General features: G+C 31.5%; 1 protein-coding gene across 4 annotated transcripts; it reads left to right on the top strand.

The window, feature by feature from the left end:
* Positions 1-2364: 2364 nt before the first annotated feature.
* On the top strand, positions 2365-9731 carry Irk2 (Inwardly rectifying potassium channel 2). Of its 4 annotated transcripts, none has more exons than XM_070635984.1 (9): positions 2365-2499; positions 2610-2684; positions 5910-5935; positions 6021-6125; positions 6232-6384; positions 6549-6642; positions 7493-7571; positions 7762-8371; positions 9301-9731. In XM_070635984.1, the coding sequence occupies exons 1-9, from the start codon at positions 2390-2392 to the stop codon at positions 9465-9467; spliced, it is 1419 nt and encodes a 472-aa protein (XP_070492085.1). In that variant the 5' UTR covers positions 2365-2389; the 3' UTR covers positions 9468-9731. The 4 variants fall into 4 exon arrangements, 3 of the variants coding, with proteins under 3 accessions (XP_070492085.1, XP_070492084.1, XP_070492086.1); XR_011544111.1 differs by lacking the exons at positions 2365-2499; positions 2610-2684 and adding exons at positions 3769-4129; positions 8989-9108 and having other exon boundaries at positions 9301-9439; XM_070635983.1 differs by lacking the exons at positions 2365-2499; positions 2610-2684 and adding an exon at positions 3769-4129.
* The last annotated feature ends 8286 nt before the right edge of the window (positions 9732-18017 follow it).

Below are 18017 nucleotides of genomic sequence, written 5' to 3'. Positions count from 1 at the left end.
AATGAGATATGGAGAGAAATAAATTTAACCATGACCTTAGAATGAAATTGTTTATGTATAGACTGAAAATTTTTAACGTTCATTATCAATTTTCATCCGTGAGCACTGTCTATTCTCTTATATTTTTTTGTATTTTCAAATTGGAGCTTCCGATTGCACACATGCTCTATGTACATGGATGTAAGTTTAGAAAACTCTCTTGAAAAAGAATAAAATATCTCTAAATTACTTAACGCCATCAATAGGAAAATTGCTTTTGACAGGGGCAGAAAAATAAAGCTTCACAGAATGAGAATAATATACAAGTACATTAAAAAAATTTGTACTTTAACGATAAAATCGCCGTCAATTATCACCGTGCAATTAATTACCATATAAACCCATTGACTATGCATTTTATTCCAGCTGTCTCATATAACCTAATCTCATGGTTGGTAACAAACAAAAAGCTGCACACGAATACGAGATAGATATAGAGAGAGATCGAGTGAGAGCAAGAATTGTTTGCGGAAATTATACAGATTAATACTTTACAGCAAATAAAGTAAATATGTATGTACATGAAAAATATAATAATTTCATTTCAAGGCCTTTAAACTTGCTTAGGTATAAGCTTAATCTGAGCGACATGAGATTTATCCGTATTATAATAGATCAGTAATAAAAGTGAACCTAAGTACATGCTGGCAACTAATGCAAAATAATCATACACGAGTTAATTCAACAAATGGAATTTATGAATAAATTCATAGATGAATTGATTGCTTTAGAACCTTTTGTGCTAACTGTATTGTCGGAGAAAATATTCTAAATTATTTAATCACTTTGTCTTATTAGATTTGATTGATTCATCTACAAATTGGGTAAGATTATCGAATTTATCTTCATTGTGCTTCATTTCTATTCCAATTTCCAGATTATGTTGTCATGAACTCTAGTAAATTGTTTGAAAACATATTGAGGTAGGTCCTAACTATGAAGTTCGAATAAATTACATGCATATAGTCACAATTTCTAATTTAAATATAGTCTAGCTCAACCTATGTGCCGCAATCACTAGTCCCAGGTAGGCAACCTTTGTGCCGCGGTCACTATTCATACTGTTCTAGCTCAGTGGTGGGCAACCTGTGTTCTGAAGTCATTAGTCACATTGCTATAGTTCAGTGGTGGGCAATCTGTTTGCCTCGGTCACTAGTTACACTAATCAAGCTCAGTGGTGGGTAATTCGTGTGTTGCGGTCACCAGTTAAACTGGTATTGCTCAGTCACTAGTCACTAGCGCAATGATTGCTCACCACTTGTATAGTCTGATCACAATTGTTTACTGTTGCTTCATCTTTTTTTAACTAATTAGCTATGGATTTTCAAGGAATACAGCACTCAATATATCACTTTAACGAATATGATCTAAATTTGACTTTAAAATCCCATGAAATTAATATTCAGCAACAATTATTTGGACTAATTTTCACTAAAATAGTTTGCTAATTAGCGCGGAAAACGTAAGTCACTCTCCTACGTTAACTACTTCCATCTCGTTGCTTGAACACTCCAAATATGAGAAATTTTTCAAATATGTATATTAAAATTCATCATTTATTTATCTATGCGAATAACTAACAGCAGTAGAATATTAAATAGAAAACCGGTAATGTAAATGACTGTGATGTAATAATCTCGTGTGATTTATTATTATCATTTAGTTTAGAATGATATTAATCATTTTGTATTCACTGCTGGAAATATTCATTCTCAGTTGCGGTGACTTGAGCTTCTGACTTTTTAATATCACCGAAATGCCCTTTTTTCACATATGACTAAAAATGATTTGATCTAGAGATAATATGTCTTCATAAACTGAAAATTATATCTAGATCGTGAGATATTGTATGTCAGTCAGCTGATGACACTGATAAATTTTCAAATATTACTCTCAGATGAGATCTCTTCTATAGAGTGTGTATTCACAGAACAAAATTTCAATTACATCAAACATTAAGCTTGTCGCTGCTACTATTTTTTTGTTTTGTTCTAAATTGATCATTCACATTCGCGATTCATTCATTCATAGATCGGGGGATTGTGAAGACAGCTTAGTTGGAGCTGATTTTTTATAACAGCACAGAGCTTTGTGACATTTAATCTATTGTACTCATTTTTTTATAAAAAGTGATATTTAGTGCTTAAGATTTTTTTTAATGCCATAAAGTATTTCATTGACTTTCGCTTAAAAAGTTCAACGCGTAGGCGAATAAAAAAATATTTTTAATTGATGTAATCGTTTATTAAGCTTCATTATCTGGTTAATATTTTTTTTCTTCACGAAAAAGACTTCATACACGATATTTTTTTTGTACACAATTACATTGATCTTGTATCTCGAGAATAGAATGTCTGGTATAAAAAGTATTGTATCAAATGAGGAGAAAAAACCTCTAACACGACTCAATATCAAAGCGACGATAGAGGAAGATCCAAGTTCATTAGATAGTGTGATAAGGTGAGAAAAAAAAACTTAATAATGAGTAGTAAAAAATAAATGTTTTCGTGCTGATTGCCTTATTATTGAAAAAGCTTATTAAAAAATTACATCTATGCACCAATCTATAGCAATCTTCCACTCACGATAGTGCCAAGTATCGCAAAATCGTTAGCATCATATGCCAATCAACCAGAAAGCTTGAGGTAGGTAATGAATGAATGGATATAAAAATGCTATGCAAAAAGTGTGAAACTCAATATACCAAAGACTATATGTGCTGGGATATTTGTGTTTTTGGGTGTATTTTTGTACAAACAAAGTTAGGCTTCATACTCATATTTTCGTCGACTACAAACTGATTAGATTTTGTTTTGTTAATAGTTCCGAGTGGAATAGGCTGTAATTAGTCGACTGTGTGTCTAGTAAACAATTTGACATTTGTGGAACTTGCCATGAACTTCACTGAATTTTCATAAAAATATATGATGGAATTCTTAATGGACAATGAGCATTCTCATCTAAATTTGCGGACGCATGAACATACTCAATCAATATAATTGAAAAAGCTCAATTCTGTGACCATTCTCATGAGCATACATCTTGTCTGTTCAGGAATGATAAAGAAATTACTAGAAGTTAATAGATCTAAGTTCAATTTATAGCACAGGGTCATAAGATGCAGTTCCTAATTATTTACATCAACAGTGCATGTTGACCATCACCCGTACGCTGACTTCCCCACCAGACACCTTTTGCATATGTGAATATGCGATTAATAAATGATATCCAATTTTTTAAGTAATCATTATATTGATTCGGTATCGATTCGGTATGTGTGGCAGTAAGGGAAGTTACCCACCGTTGTGAATCATTTAAAGCAATAAAAATGGCCCATTAAGATTTTTAAAGCGACTTAAACAAATAAATATTATTGCATAAAAAAATGAAAATAAATGAAATTTTGTTCATACCACATGATCATTTCCTTTACTTACTAAGTGCATTTATCATTGAAACAAATTCACTCTGCAAACGTAAATATTTTCAATAAATATATATGTATTCATGTGAACATGCACATATCTCATTTTGTCGGCATTCGACTTTATTATTATTTGCGTAATTTATTTTGATAATTTATTGGCTCATACTTCGTTTCAGAATGATACGAAGTTTCTTATGGAATCGCGTTTTATTGTGTAAATAATTTGTTATCAAGTCTCTTAAAATCATTCACGTATATGATGATGAGCCACAAGTCATTTTTTTTCCTTACTTCTACTTTAGATCTTTCTGATAGTTTGTGGCGAGTAGAAGTGAAAGCGTGACGCGTCCTAACTTAATAATAATTATATTGAATAAGAAGTGGTGGATACAATTTGTGATACTTAAATTAGTATCTGACCCCTTAAGTGATCTTAATAAATAACAAAAAATTAACTCAAATGCCACAGCATAACGATAAAATAACAATACTAGATTTAGAGACACCGCCTAGTTCGAGTGAAGATCAAAAATTATTACTTCCACCTTGGGGACAAAATGGACAGATAATCTATGTTGATTCTCCGTCATCACCTGGCTCACCATATAATACAATCACGTCCCGACCACCAATATCACCTGGCGGCAGTTTAAATGGACGAAGGTATTGCTAATTATTATACCAAAGACATTCTCTCACTTGAGTCGTCGTCGACATCGTCGAAGATGAGTAGCAAAAGAGTCATAAATTTAAAATTTATGTTAAAGCGATAAAAACTTTATGTGGCTTTTGTTGGCCACTCAACAGATTTATGTCTTTCTTCTCTTGCTACTCTTGCTAACTAGATTCTCCGTATGTGCACTAATTATATAACCTTAATATTGCTCTGCCGTCTCTTCCGAAAGAAGAGAAAAAATAAAATATCAAGTGGCATAAATATTTCGAAATATTTCAAATCAGATTATTACAGTAGGAAATCGACAAGTACTTTTTTCGTAATAATTTGTCTTTGGAGTCGTTCGCGTGTGACGTCCACAAATAGCTACTGTATATCTACTGTTTGAAGATGGAATCTTAAATTCCTGCTGTGGTCCGAATGGCCATCCATTGTCCAAAATGGGAATATTTGTGTCACATACCCCCATCTACCCCCTCTTTGAGGATCTAACAACCCCTGAGACGTCGTCCATAAATGATGTCAACCAATATTATGTGTGTTCCTACTCCAACTTCATACGACACCAAGTAATAATAGAGAATTCCTCCAAAAAATCAAACATCATAAGTGAATGACCCCATAGCCTTCCCAGCAAACTTAATTTAAACTTGAGAAAAATCCGAGTCCAACATGAGATTTTTGTTTTAGAAACTTTATCTGTTTGGAATCGGATCTTGATAAAACTTATTTTAAGTACTTCTATAAATTAATAAAAAATTATTTGATCTGGTAGAGAAAGCATAGATAAATGTCGGTAATCATGGCAAGAACTGAGCGTTCAAAAGAAAACTTGAGAAGCAAAAAATATCCATTGACACTTAATAACAAACAATAACATTGAGTGAAAAGGGAAAAGAGATATCATTTATTGCCCTCAATTTTCTTCCATGCCCTTATCATCGTCATAAAATACGACTTTGATTTAAATTGAAGATAACGATGAATTACTACACAAGATTTTTCATTTTCTCATAATGCTCTCTGTCTTGCTTCTTTTGTCAATCACTTCAAGTTCAAAAATAATAATTCATCATCACAAATACAATCTTATGAGGAAGTAAAGTGCAATGATAAGTAAAGAAGAGACATACGAAGTATTGATATACATACGTTCCACCTTTATGAATGTGAAATTAAGCGAAACATATGTGTAAAAAATATCATTAAATATTTTTATTCGCATACACAGTCATCATGATGTGTTAATGTGCAATGTAAACAGCCAGAGAACGGCTCTTAATGGAATAACAAATGAAAGATATTTCTAGTAAATTGTATCAGATAACTTAAGTTGATTATTGAATACTAAATGCAAAAGAAAACTTTGCAAGTGAATCGCTAATAATAACGTAAATATTCATACTTTACATGATGACGAATAAGTGACGACACAAGTTGAAAGAAGCTCAAGTTCCAATGTGTTCCAATGATAAGATAATATTTGGATAGATAATACAAAATGTATGGAAAGATTTCTTAATGAAATCCAGTAAAAGTTAGAAACTTTTAGTTTTTGTCAGTATTGTGACTATACAGCCACGACACAGTCTCACTATAAATAATTTCGTCAGACAAATTTAATGACTAAAAAATTTCGAAATCAAGACCCTCATCAAGAGTATGAGCTGTAAATTGAACAACATAAATTTTATTGTGCTTTGATTACTTATCGTAGCCTTCTTTGCTCATTCTTTAATTTTATATTTTTTTTGTAATTTATTACAGAAACCGCACATTTCGTCCAGGCACAAGTAAGATATATATTTTAAACATGAAAATGAGATGAAATATTTAAATTTCTCACAAGCTTCATTTTATGAATTTTATTTACCTTAGCTAAGAAATATCGAAAGCGTGCGATACTCAAGAATGGCGAGTGCAATATTGTCCAGTCAAAATTATCTCAAAAACGATTAAGGTTCCTCCAAGACACATTTACAAGTAATTTTAAACCATATTCTTTACGTGAATCTGATTTATTTGGACTTTTAATTTTTATGCACTTTTTTTCTCGCTTTTTTTAATATATTCGTGCCTTTCTTTATAGCATTTGTTGATACTCAGTGGCGATGGACGCTACTTACATTTGGTTTAAGCTTCATTTTATCATGGTTATTTTTCGCAGTCATTTGGTGGCTCATTGCTTTCACTCACGGTGATTTTGAAGAAGCTCATCTTCCCGAAAGCCAAGCAGAGTCAGGTACGAAAATACACATGATATATGGAAATTACAGCACGTAAATCTTAACTCTTTGGCATCAAATTATATGATTAAGGGATTTGACTACCAATTAGTACATAAATGCGTGCATTTATTTCCGCAAGACTTGAATTATTCGGTAAAATTTTGTTTTTTAACCATAGGTTGGAAGCCTTGTGTCTACAATCTTAATAGCTTTACATCATGTTTTTTATTTTCCATTGAAACACAACACACCATCGGCTATGGTGTAAGAACGTAAGTTTCATTTAATAAATTAGTAATTATGTACAATATTTTCCCTCTTCGATCTTTCTCATTCACTTCCTCAAATGTTCTATCTCTCTCTTTATTAATATTTGCATACCATACCATGTGCTATTAAAGTGGGTTCAGTGTTTCAATAACATGATAGTTTTGATAATCTTTATCCCATAAAAATCTGTACCTTAACTGATTTGATCTTATCAGAACTATATTCAGAGTCATTATAAATGTGGGCTGTGAGATTGTTATTGAATTACATATCAAGGAGGTCAAGGGGTAAAGAGCACTTTGCCATACAGCCAATTAACACTCAATAACTCAGTGATAGGAGCATTGGATTGGAAGTCGTGGGACGTGGATTCGTCTTACTCTTAATTTTTTAATTCACTGGCCATACAGACCAATTGTGATCTATTACCTCCTTCAGTGACGCCTAGATGGCTCTATCGCTGGCTTCCATCTGCCAATTACCAATATCAAGTGCAAGACTGTCTCTATCGACAGCTTCTTTCGTAGAGTTCTTTAGTTGTCCACGAGTTCTTTAAAAATCATTCAAAGTCAGATTTAAAGACCTTGTTTAATTCTAAAGGTCCTTCTAATAATGTCCAGCTCATTCAAATCCCACTCGAGATCCGTTATTCGGAATCAAACTCCTTATATCAGATCAACAAAAGCTATGACTAAAATGGATACACTCACAAAGATCGAAACACTGAACCCATCCAGTTAATATTTATGTTCATTAAAACAACTACTTGGTATATTAAAATTTATTTATTAAGTAAAACTTTCTGTGTTTGAATTAATTTCATGTTTGCATGCGCTAATCTTAAAACATTAGGACAACAGAAGAGTGCCCAGAAGCAGTTTTCATAATGTGCTTTCAGAGCATTTATGGCGTTATGATACAAGCGTTTATGGTAAGTAAGCAGTGAAAGATATACATATAGAGTAGCTGATAGATAGACAGATAGATAGGTAGATAGTCAGATAGAGAGAAAAAAAAAACTAGATTAAGACATGAAAAGAGATTAAGTGTAATTGAATCAACAGCAGCTAGCAGCAGCATTTAACCTATGAATAAATAATTTATTTATCTAACATCAACAGGTTGGCATAGTGTTTGCTAAAATGACGAGGCCAAAGAATCGTACACAAACTTTACTATTTTCACGACATGCTGTCATTTGTCAACGCGATGGCGAATTAACGCTTATGTTTAGAGTTGGTGATATGCGCAAGAGTCACATAATTGCGTCGAACATACGAGCTCAATTGATTAAGACGAAAACAACGAAAGAAGGCGAAGTAATGAGTCAATATACAACGGAACTTGATGTTGGTACAGACGGATGTTCCAATGATTTATTCTTTATATGGCCAATGATTGTGTGTCACAAAATTAATCACGACTCACCACTCTATAACATGTCAGCAAGTGATCTCATACAACAAGAGCGTTTTGAAATTGTTGTAATTTTGGAAGGTACGGTTGAGTCAACAGGACAGACAACACAAGCTAGAAGTAGTTATTTGGCATCAGAGATTTTATGGGGACATCGTTTCGATCCTGTTGTGACTTACAATAAGGAAAAGCAAGGCTATGAAATTGATTACTCGAAATTTGACGCGACTGTGCAAGTCGATACGCCGCTATGCTCAGCGCGAGAACTTGCTGAATATTATAAACTTCAAGATGATTTGCGTTCTACAGCTCCAGGTGGGAATAAATTTAAAGCTATATAAGAGGCGGCAGCAGTTTGTGTGTGAGAAAGAAGAAAGATGCTGCAATGATAAAAATCTCATAAATAAATGTATTCGTTGCTGTTGTGTATATTAAATGCGAAGATTCTAAAAACTGGCATTGCATTTCTGTATTATGCTGCATTATAAAAATGCGCACAAATATCATATTATAATGGATAGCAATGGAATTGTATGTCCCATTTTTCAGAACCTTTGCATAGTCTTGCGCTTATTTTTTTTTTCTACATACTTATTTCTACATAAATATTACAATATTTTTAGCGTCAATTTTGTGAACAGTGTCCCAATATTAATGTATTCACTTTGTACGACTTAATAGCACAATTGTAATTTTTGGAAGTATGACAGCATATTAATGATGAGAGAGAATTAAGATTGAAAAGACATGATGTATAGTATTAAGAATGATAATTCCAGATTGCTGATGATGTAGAACATAAGTGCGCTTTGATCATCCAGTACCCGATGATACCCCATATACCATTTGTTTTTATCATAATGTGTTTAAATATTTCTTTTTTTTTTCTATTTTTATTTCATTTTATTATATATGACTATTGTAAACATTAGTCGACGTAAAATTCTCAATCGGACCGAAACAAGAATAAGCTTAATGTGTGTCATGTATATTTATTAATGTATCATGGGTGTTTTTTTCTCCTCTCTCATGTGCCTTGTGTTTGTATGTATGTATGTATCTATATATTAATCTATAAATTTATATTAAATATAACAATATTAATTTATAAGTACACTTAGACTTTGTATTGGCAAAAGCATAAAAAAAATTCAATCTACAACTCACGAAAACGATGTCAATTTATATATATTATGAGAAAAAAAATATATAAAATCCAAACAAAAACTTTTTTGCCATTCCAGAACGATCGCAGTCATATCAGCACTTGCTTAATTATAAGCGGATTCCAGAGATATTTTCAATGGATTCCTTTAATAAAACACATCATCTCTTTAACGAGCACTCACGATCGCACACTTATCTGTCACCGAAATTAACTAGCAGGCTTCAGGCGAATATCCACAATTAAGCACACATGCTCACAATGTACCATATCATATCATAATTTTTATTTTATTATTATTTTGTGTTATTTCTTCATTTCTCTCACATTTAAAGTATAGTATTTATGAAATAAGCAAGAATATATTTCTGTATACGAAATACGTATACATGTATGTACACGTACATCCCAGGCTTTTGTTTGCCTTTTTAAGTACATTCCTTAATAATAATTATGATTATGAATAAAAATGTTGATGATGATAGCAATAAATAAGTAATTTAAAACACATCTGATTCATAACAATGTTATGAAACGAGTTGAAATTAAGATTGAAAATGTTGGCATCATTAATGACATGTGCATACCGTGAAGCAACAGGCAACAAGTTTGGGTAAAATAAGAGTACAAAATAAAATGTTGATAAAGTCATAAAATTATTAAAACACTCATTATCGTTGGGCCGAATTGAGGGGAAGGAGATCTCACTCGATATTTCCTTGATGATGTCTGAGACACTAAATGCAAAGTCGTGGTCTGATGAGGAGAGATGTTAAATTAAGTAATCATGAAACGAAAAGAAAATATTGTTGGTTCGCAGAAGTGATTTGATTATCCCCCTACCATATCATCTGCTTTTTCAGCATAAAACAAACTGTTGATGACTAAGTTTATTTAACATGCAGACAGTCAACATGTTGCGCATTTCAACAATGATGCAAAGTTATTTTTGAAGGAATTTTTCAGATTGGCACGAAAATTTTTACTTTGTTGTCCAATAATCCTTACTCGATATTTGTGTGCAGTAGTGGGCAACCTTATTAGTATGCCGTGGCACACAGGTTGTCCCAACTAGAGTCTACACTTGAGGATATGCTCTCTGGAAGCCCTCCAAAACGGATCACAGCCAATTTATGGTTCCACTTGGACGTCATGAGTAAAAGATTTCTAAATCGCATGCCAAATGTGTAGGTTTTGGTGTAAAACTCAAATGATCATCTCTTAAGTATGTGCCAAAGACAACCTGACCACTTCCGTCAATAACAACACAAGACGAGCTAAATATGATACCTACATTGACAAAAATTGTTACTTAAACATAAGACTCTTTAGAGGCTGGATATTGCCCCTATAATCAAGGATTGCCTGAAAAGAATGATGTGATTAAGTTGTCAGTCATACACCTCCTTGCATGTGTTTTAAAAAATGGCCACATTTTGACGAGCATGTAAAAAATAAACATTGTAATTGATGTCTCTTTCTCCAAAGGTCTCCTTTTATTTCGCTTCAGAGTCATTAAAATTGAAGCTGCAGAAAAATTGGCTGACTGAAATTTTTTATATTTCCATAAATAAAATTTATTTTTTTCATCAAAAAAGTACCAAAAAATGATTTTTTATACGAAAACACGCAATTAAAATCGTTTTAAAATCTAATTTTCTTTTGCAAACTCGCCCATTTTTCAGTCTCCCCACTTATTGTTATGTCTACATTTATCAACAAGGTAGAGACACATAAAAGAACAAGCGACGAAATTATTTTTCTTCTTTAATTTCTTTCAGGTAATTTTAATGATAAATGTTCTCAAGTATACAGCTCTTGGGTTAATTGTTGATTTCATTTTTATTTTGCCATAAAATTTATTTTCTCCATTTAATTTGGGTGCAGTGTTTGAAAAGTAAGGTCATGCTTTGACTGACTGACAAAATTTATTATAAGGAAATAATCTAAATGAAAGCAACTGGCATAGATTTGAATTGAAACCAATATTTGCATAGCAATATATTGATAATAGAACTTGCTAGACTATTTTAGTGTACAGCACAAGTTTAAAATAAAGTCCTCAATATCGTTTCCTCCATAAAATTGCTCTATTCATCCAAAAATCTTTAAAAATGTCCCTTACATTGAATTCTTTTAACCGTATTTTCTTTAGATTGCTACGTATTTCGCTGACCATACAGATCAATTGTGATCCATTGCCACCCTTTGATGTCGCCTGAAGCTAGCTAACGCTTGCCAATCCTTAATCCTAACTGACAAGAAGCATGCGTTCATAGTATAGATATTAATAACACTATAGCACTTAAAAGCGTTGTCGTTGTCAAGTAAAATCAAGTATGTAGCTATCTCAATCAACAATATCGAGATTTGGTCACATACGATACCTAGCTACACTCCTGAATATCACTGCTCTGCTATACAATTTTAATTTAAATTACCTCGTGCTTTAAACTTTTATTGTTGGCATCTTTATTTAAAATGCATTTAAAATTATCGAAAAAATGTTGAGCAATATTTTCATATTCACACCAAGTTCTACTTGATTTTTATAGCAACGACAAGGCAACGTTAATATTACTTCCTGTATACTTGCATATATCTTATTGCGATGCATGTTTTCTGATAAAATCTGGCAAATATTACAGAATCTTAAGTTTGTGATTCAAATTGTTATAACGTTCATTTGAGATTTGAATTATATTTATTGCACATAGTTGAAAACCCTTTTATTTACAAAAATTCAGTCTGTTTTTGAACTCCGAAGAATAAACATCATTATAGATAGATAAACTCTGTAAAGAAGACATTTAATTGAATTACAAGCACCATAATTACTATATAAATCCTAAACTTAACATAAGAACTAAAACAAACCCATAGCTTTGAGAAAATATAAATAATCAACTGTCTCGCAAATAAGATTCATTTAAGATTAAATTCAAAACATTTGATCCTGCTTGTGATGCTCAAATCCTCAGCAATGGTGTGAACATATGGAGAACGAATTCATGACTTTCTTTGTTTGTTATTAAATTGGTAACTACAGCAGCAAATCAACAACATTAATTTGCAAATGTTGGGTATTCGCACATAACTCGATCAGTAATCAAGTAGCACCAATTATCTTCGTTTTTCAGTGACGCGTCTGAGTGAAGTACCACCAAAAAGTGATAAATTTTCATCAATTAAAGACTTTTAATGATACAAACGATGCTAAATTATTCGCTGCTGAAATGTTCCAGGCGGCAATTATTTGGCGGCAAAATATTTATTTTATCTTCTCAAAAAAACAGGCACAAAAAATAAACTCTCTTAATATTCCTTTTTGTACGTAGTAACTTTTAATTTTGGACATGAGTATACAGCAGTAATTTTATGATGAACCAACACATATTTTTTTGACTGCACTTTTTTATTAGCAACAAAATGATGAAAAAAAAAAAACAGAATTCACAAGCTACACCGAATATAAATTTAAACAGGATCTAGTGTTACCTTATGTCGTATTAAATAATACAATAAAGACTTCAAAAACGCAACTCGTAATGGCGTGGAATTTTTTTGTATTTTTACAACCGAGTAGACACACAAAACGACGAAAAACGAGTGAAATAAAGCACAAAATAATGTGTATGTCTGATTTGAATGATTCAAATTCTTATAAACGAGAACAATGCCATTAAAAAACGACATTCAATTAAGATGTTTTTCTTACTGTACTGCGGTTAAAAGTTGTAGCTTTAACGAGAATTACAAGTTGTTATTAAGTAAATTTAAAAGCTACAAAGGAACAAATGCCGAAAAAATGTGTGTATATATAAACTGCAGCAAGAGTATATTTTTATGATTTATGAGCAGCACTTTAATTTCTCAACTGTATTTTTTTGCACTGTTAAATCAGTTCCAATTCAGCCTTTATGTATTTATTTGTACTTAAGACTTCCAAAAAAAAAATAAAGATTGCGCGCCGTCGAGAGTGGTTAATGAAAAATGATCTGTTGACTCCTTTTTCATTGATTATCATCAATTTGTAATTACAAGGCATGCCATTCAAACCAAAACGTATTCATTTAATCCAATATATCATCAGGTGGCTTTATGCATTTTTTATGTTTATGAATTGGATTTAACCGATATGAGAAATAATTTCATATTTCCTTAACATTACGCGATATTTTTACAAGTAAAGGGAATAAAGCCATTTTGAAATATTTTCTCGATCGAGCTAATAACTTAGGCTGATAACAGCTGATCGAAGAAGAAGAAGAAGAAAATCGTAATTAAGTTTATTTAATGGAAATGTCAGTGTGATTATTCGCAGATAAAAAATTAATAAATAAGGATTGCACTCAGCTTACACAGGGAGTTAAAAGAGAAATTTCATTTCCAATAAACATCTCTTTGCCTTTCTTCTCCTCCTCCTTTTTTCCTCTTCTTCTTCATCCTTTCGTTCGATTCATTTCAATTAAATCCTGACATAAATTTGATTTGCGGATAAATATTAATGCATTCTGATAATAAGATGAGCTTTATTGATTTCAACATATCAAGCTTTTATGCGAGTAAATTCCAGTAAATCCATATACGTTAATAAAAAGGGAAATAATAATCACAGTGTGAAAATATAAAAATCATTGATTGAAACCATTATTAAACAGATTCAGATTAAGATGAGGAATCAAAGCTGAGCTAATTGTTACATATCTTCAAAAAGTTCTCTTAGTCTGACAGCAAAACTTAAAATAACAAAATATATTTACAGGAATCCTCCTTGGTATACTTTACATATGCCATTTAATTGATTATAAAATTAATGGAGGCAGCTTCAATTTGGAGTAAAAAATGTATTGTTGTTCGGAAAAACAAGGAGGATTTCCATTCGTGGTTCAATAAGTACCGAACTACTTTATACTTAACAAATCTGTAAACTAAATAGTGCAATTTAAGACACAATCGGATATTACGTGATGCTTAGTGGGAAGGGTATTTTTGTGACGAAGTAGAAATTTTGGTTCATTATTTTGATACAAAGCTTTACGGCGAGGAAGCTGGTCTAAAAACGCTTGTTGTAGCAATACGTTGTTTTAGAACGTTCAGACACTTAGGTCACATTCTTTAATTAAGATACAATTAATCGTTTATAGCATAAGAAGGAAATCAAGATCTATAAGCATGTTGCACGATACATATGAAATGAAATGATTAAAGGACATCGATATATCGATGCAATCTCACTGTGTGTCACTTAAAATTCACATGAAAAACATAGTCACATGCATATATATTTCTTCTTTTTATTCCATGTTATTAAATTAGGCTTTTAATACGATTTCTATGCTCATGCACTTGCATAATCAATTTTTCAGTCGAAATAAAAAAAAATAAGAATAAAATTAACTTTATTGATTGCATGTTGAACATGTGAAATAAAATAAAAGGTTTTTCTCAGTCAATACTGTTTTATAAGGTCTATATGTATAATATGAAACACATTCCGAAAGTCACTTTTTCATTTTAAATGTGCGCACGCACAAAAAAAAAGAACTCCAGTTTTTACATATATTCATTTTGAGCACAGGTTTGAAGGTGCATATTTACTTATATATAGTATATTTTATTCTGCTTACAATGAGTTTTGATCTCATAAATCACTAGAGAATGGTTGGAAAAAAATGAGCTGATATTATAGACCTGCGAATTTTTCTGAACGCATGTATCAATTTTGAATAATCTCTTTTGGTTTTAATGCAATTTTTCTTGTGCTGTCGAACGATCTTTTGTAGATACACGAAATGAATATAATACAACGCTTTCGCAAAGACAACTCAATTGGCCGGACAAGAAAATAAAAAGAAAAACTTCTCCTTAAATTGGTTGCGGTCAAAACAACAGCATTCGTGTTCATCTGCAACACAACACACCAAAATGATCAGTCTTTCTTCTCCAATATTGACAGTCATGAAAAATTTCTCGCCAAATTATAGCGCATTATGCTAAACGATTTTCGCAGATCTCTTATTTTTTTCTCACAAGTCTCAAGGATTGATTAACCATTTTTCTTATTTACAATCGATTTTTACTTCCACGCGTGTAAGTTATTAAACAATTTAATGTAATTTATGATTTTGATATATTTTTATGTCACTGTATACGCTGCGTGTATTTTCTTCAGGCTTTATCTTGGCGACATGTGAGTTTAATTGGAAGCTTAATGGATATTTAGCTCTTATTATGGAATGGCTTGAACTGCAAATTGACAGAAGCATTAAAGGATTAGCATGGAAGTGCATCATGTGGACTGTTCCTTCCGCGATATTATCGATGTTGTTATTAAGACTCAAATATTGTGATGTAAAATAAGTAATATTGTAAAGATGCTCCTTTTATGAGGTTCCACAATCACGATAAAGACTTTATGTAAAGTCCGAAATACAATATAATATCGCTTAAAGGATGATAATAAGATGCTCCAGATAACTAAATTACAATACCTATCAACCTCTCTCTATAGGTACATGTATATATGCTTGCTTGCTTGCCTGCCTACCTACCATCCTACTCAAATTGTGGCATTAATAAAAGGAGCGACGAGATAATAAAGTGAACAAGCGAGAATTGTAATTCGACAGTAAAAAAAATAAATGCATGCACATAAGTATTGATACATGGAAACAATGTGAAGCCAAAAATATTCCTCGATACACATTAAGTAAAGTGAGGCAAAATTTTCTTATTATGAAGACTCAGTTATTAAGTTTTTGCATGAAAAATTATAAACTTATAGCTTTTACTTTGTGGAGTAATATAAAAAAAAAACGAGAACTCGAGTCAGTCAATCACGGCTAAATGTACACTTATATGTGGATGGAATATGTATAAAAATGATATAATTTTATATTATTTTTATTTTCGGGAAATAAATGGGCAAAAATGAACTTAATTAATGATGCGTTTCACATGCGCCAAAATTGATATGTGTGACTATGTATGTACGTGAAGTAAGCAATAATAACAGCACAATAAATGTCAATCAGTATAAATCACTCCCATTTTACGGAGCACAAAAAAAATTATTGTTATTATTTTTATTATTATCTGATTTTTAAGTATTTTCGCCCTTATACAGGCTGATTTTTTGTTCATTACCTATATTATTTTATTTTAACATCTCGCTCGTTCAATATATTTTACAGCCAAAAAAACAAATTGCGAGAAGAGATAGGCAGACATCATAAGGTAGCGTTAAACGTAATTTTCTTAACACTGTCCGTTTCATGAATGGACGAATACCCGTATCGTATCTTTCTTTAGGGTTTGGCTATTAATTATCATTGCGTTAAATTCTTTTGTTGAGACGTTTGCATTTTGTATTTTTTTTATTCGATATCAACCTGCTCATGCCTTCACTACTCATTACCACTTGATAAAGCAATTTTGGTAAGACCCTTTCTTTTTCGCACATTCAAATTGACATGAAATATTGCGTAATTCTTTGCCTTTCTGTTCTCCTTTTTTATGCCTTATACAATAAGAAGCAGTTACGTCGACTCTGATAAACAAAAAAGCTTATCCGACTATCTGTCACCCTTAATTAATGGATTATATGCTGGACAGTTCTAAAGATCTTTAAATAAGGCTTTTTATTCAAATCAATTAAGTCTATTTTGTAACATCTTTAATGCTATGTAATCCTCATATTGTGATTGGAATACTGTAAATACACATACTAAATGAAAGACGTATGTATGTACATACGTAAGCAGCATTGGTCTCAATTGATTTATGATCTTCTCAATATATTTTTGACATTATTGTGCTGCATACTGTTGTCAATTTTTCTTCAGCATTTAAAATATAAATACGCAAATTTTAAAATTTACAAACAAGCAGCAAGATGAAAGAAAATGGATATAGAAAGAGAAACAAACGAAAATGAAGGCAAAGAAGACAAAAATTTAAATTGATAATTATGATTAATTGCACTATTGGTTTATGAGATTCGTACAAAAATAAATTATTTTATAAACTTTTAAGAAACAAAAAAGAAAATTGGGCATGGCAGGAAAAAAATGGATAGCAGAATGGATAGATAGAACTGGATAATAACTAGCTTTTAACTAGTTATACCGAATATTTGTTCGCTCGGGAATCAGCAAGAAATTAGAGATACCATGATAAATATTGGGTAGAATCTCATCAACTTTTGATGTTCATGAATTTTGTATCGCAGTAACATGTTGGAATCAAAATTCTATGAAGCTCTCAAGGCTCGTTCCTTAATCCAATGCTAAAAAAGCTTCAATTCCGTCCTGATCTTTTACGATACCATAACGTTCATTTGAAATTTGAATAATATTTATTTTGCATAGTTTCAAACCCCTTTTCATACAAAAGCTCAGTTTGTATTCATTTGAGCTCCGAAGAATAAACATCATTGTGAATATTCAAACCCGCTTGTAGCTTTTAATTAAATCCACAATTAAGTATATAATTAGAATAAATAACGCGGAAATACGAGAAGTTATGTTAGTATAAAAGCATTATCAATAAAATAATCAGAAATAACAAAACCATCAAAAATTCCAAATTTTTAAAATTTCATCAAGATTCAATGGACAGCTTATCTTATTGGAACTAACGAAGCATCTTTTACAATCAACAGAATTCCGTCAAGCCTCAAACGCTTTAAGCACTTGCTTCCTTGAATTGAAAATGAATAAAACAAAAAAGCCAATTTTTTATTGAAAGAAATTTTTCTTCATTCTTTTGATCCACAAAAAAGCAGCATAAGAA

The sequence above is a fragment of the Chironomus tepperi genome, unplaced genomic scaffold (genome assembly GCF_022539635.2).
Source record: "Chironomus tepperi strain 1889 unplaced genomic scaffold, CSIRO-AGI_Ctep_v1 contig_100, whole genome shotgun sequence".
Taxonomy (NCBI): domain Eukaryota; kingdom Metazoa; phylum Arthropoda; class Insecta; order Diptera; family Chironomidae; genus Chironomus; species Chironomus tepperi.
This window is presented reverse-complemented; position numbering and strand designations above follow the sequence as displayed.

Excerpts from the sequence above, each read along its gene's own strand:
- Irk2 (XM_070635983.1), top strand. The coding sequence starts at position 3,927 with ATGCCACAGCATAACGATAAAATAACAATACTAGATTTAGAGACACCG. Across the intron at positions 6,126-6,231 it reads CCTCCAAGACACATTTACAA|CATTTGTTGATACTCAGTGG; the intron begins GTAATTTTAAAC and ends CTTTCTTTATAG. Across the intron at positions 6,385-6,548 it reads CGAAAGCCAAGCAGAGTCAG|GTTGGAAGCCTTGTGTCTAC; the intron begins GTACGAAAATAC and ends TTTTAACCATAG.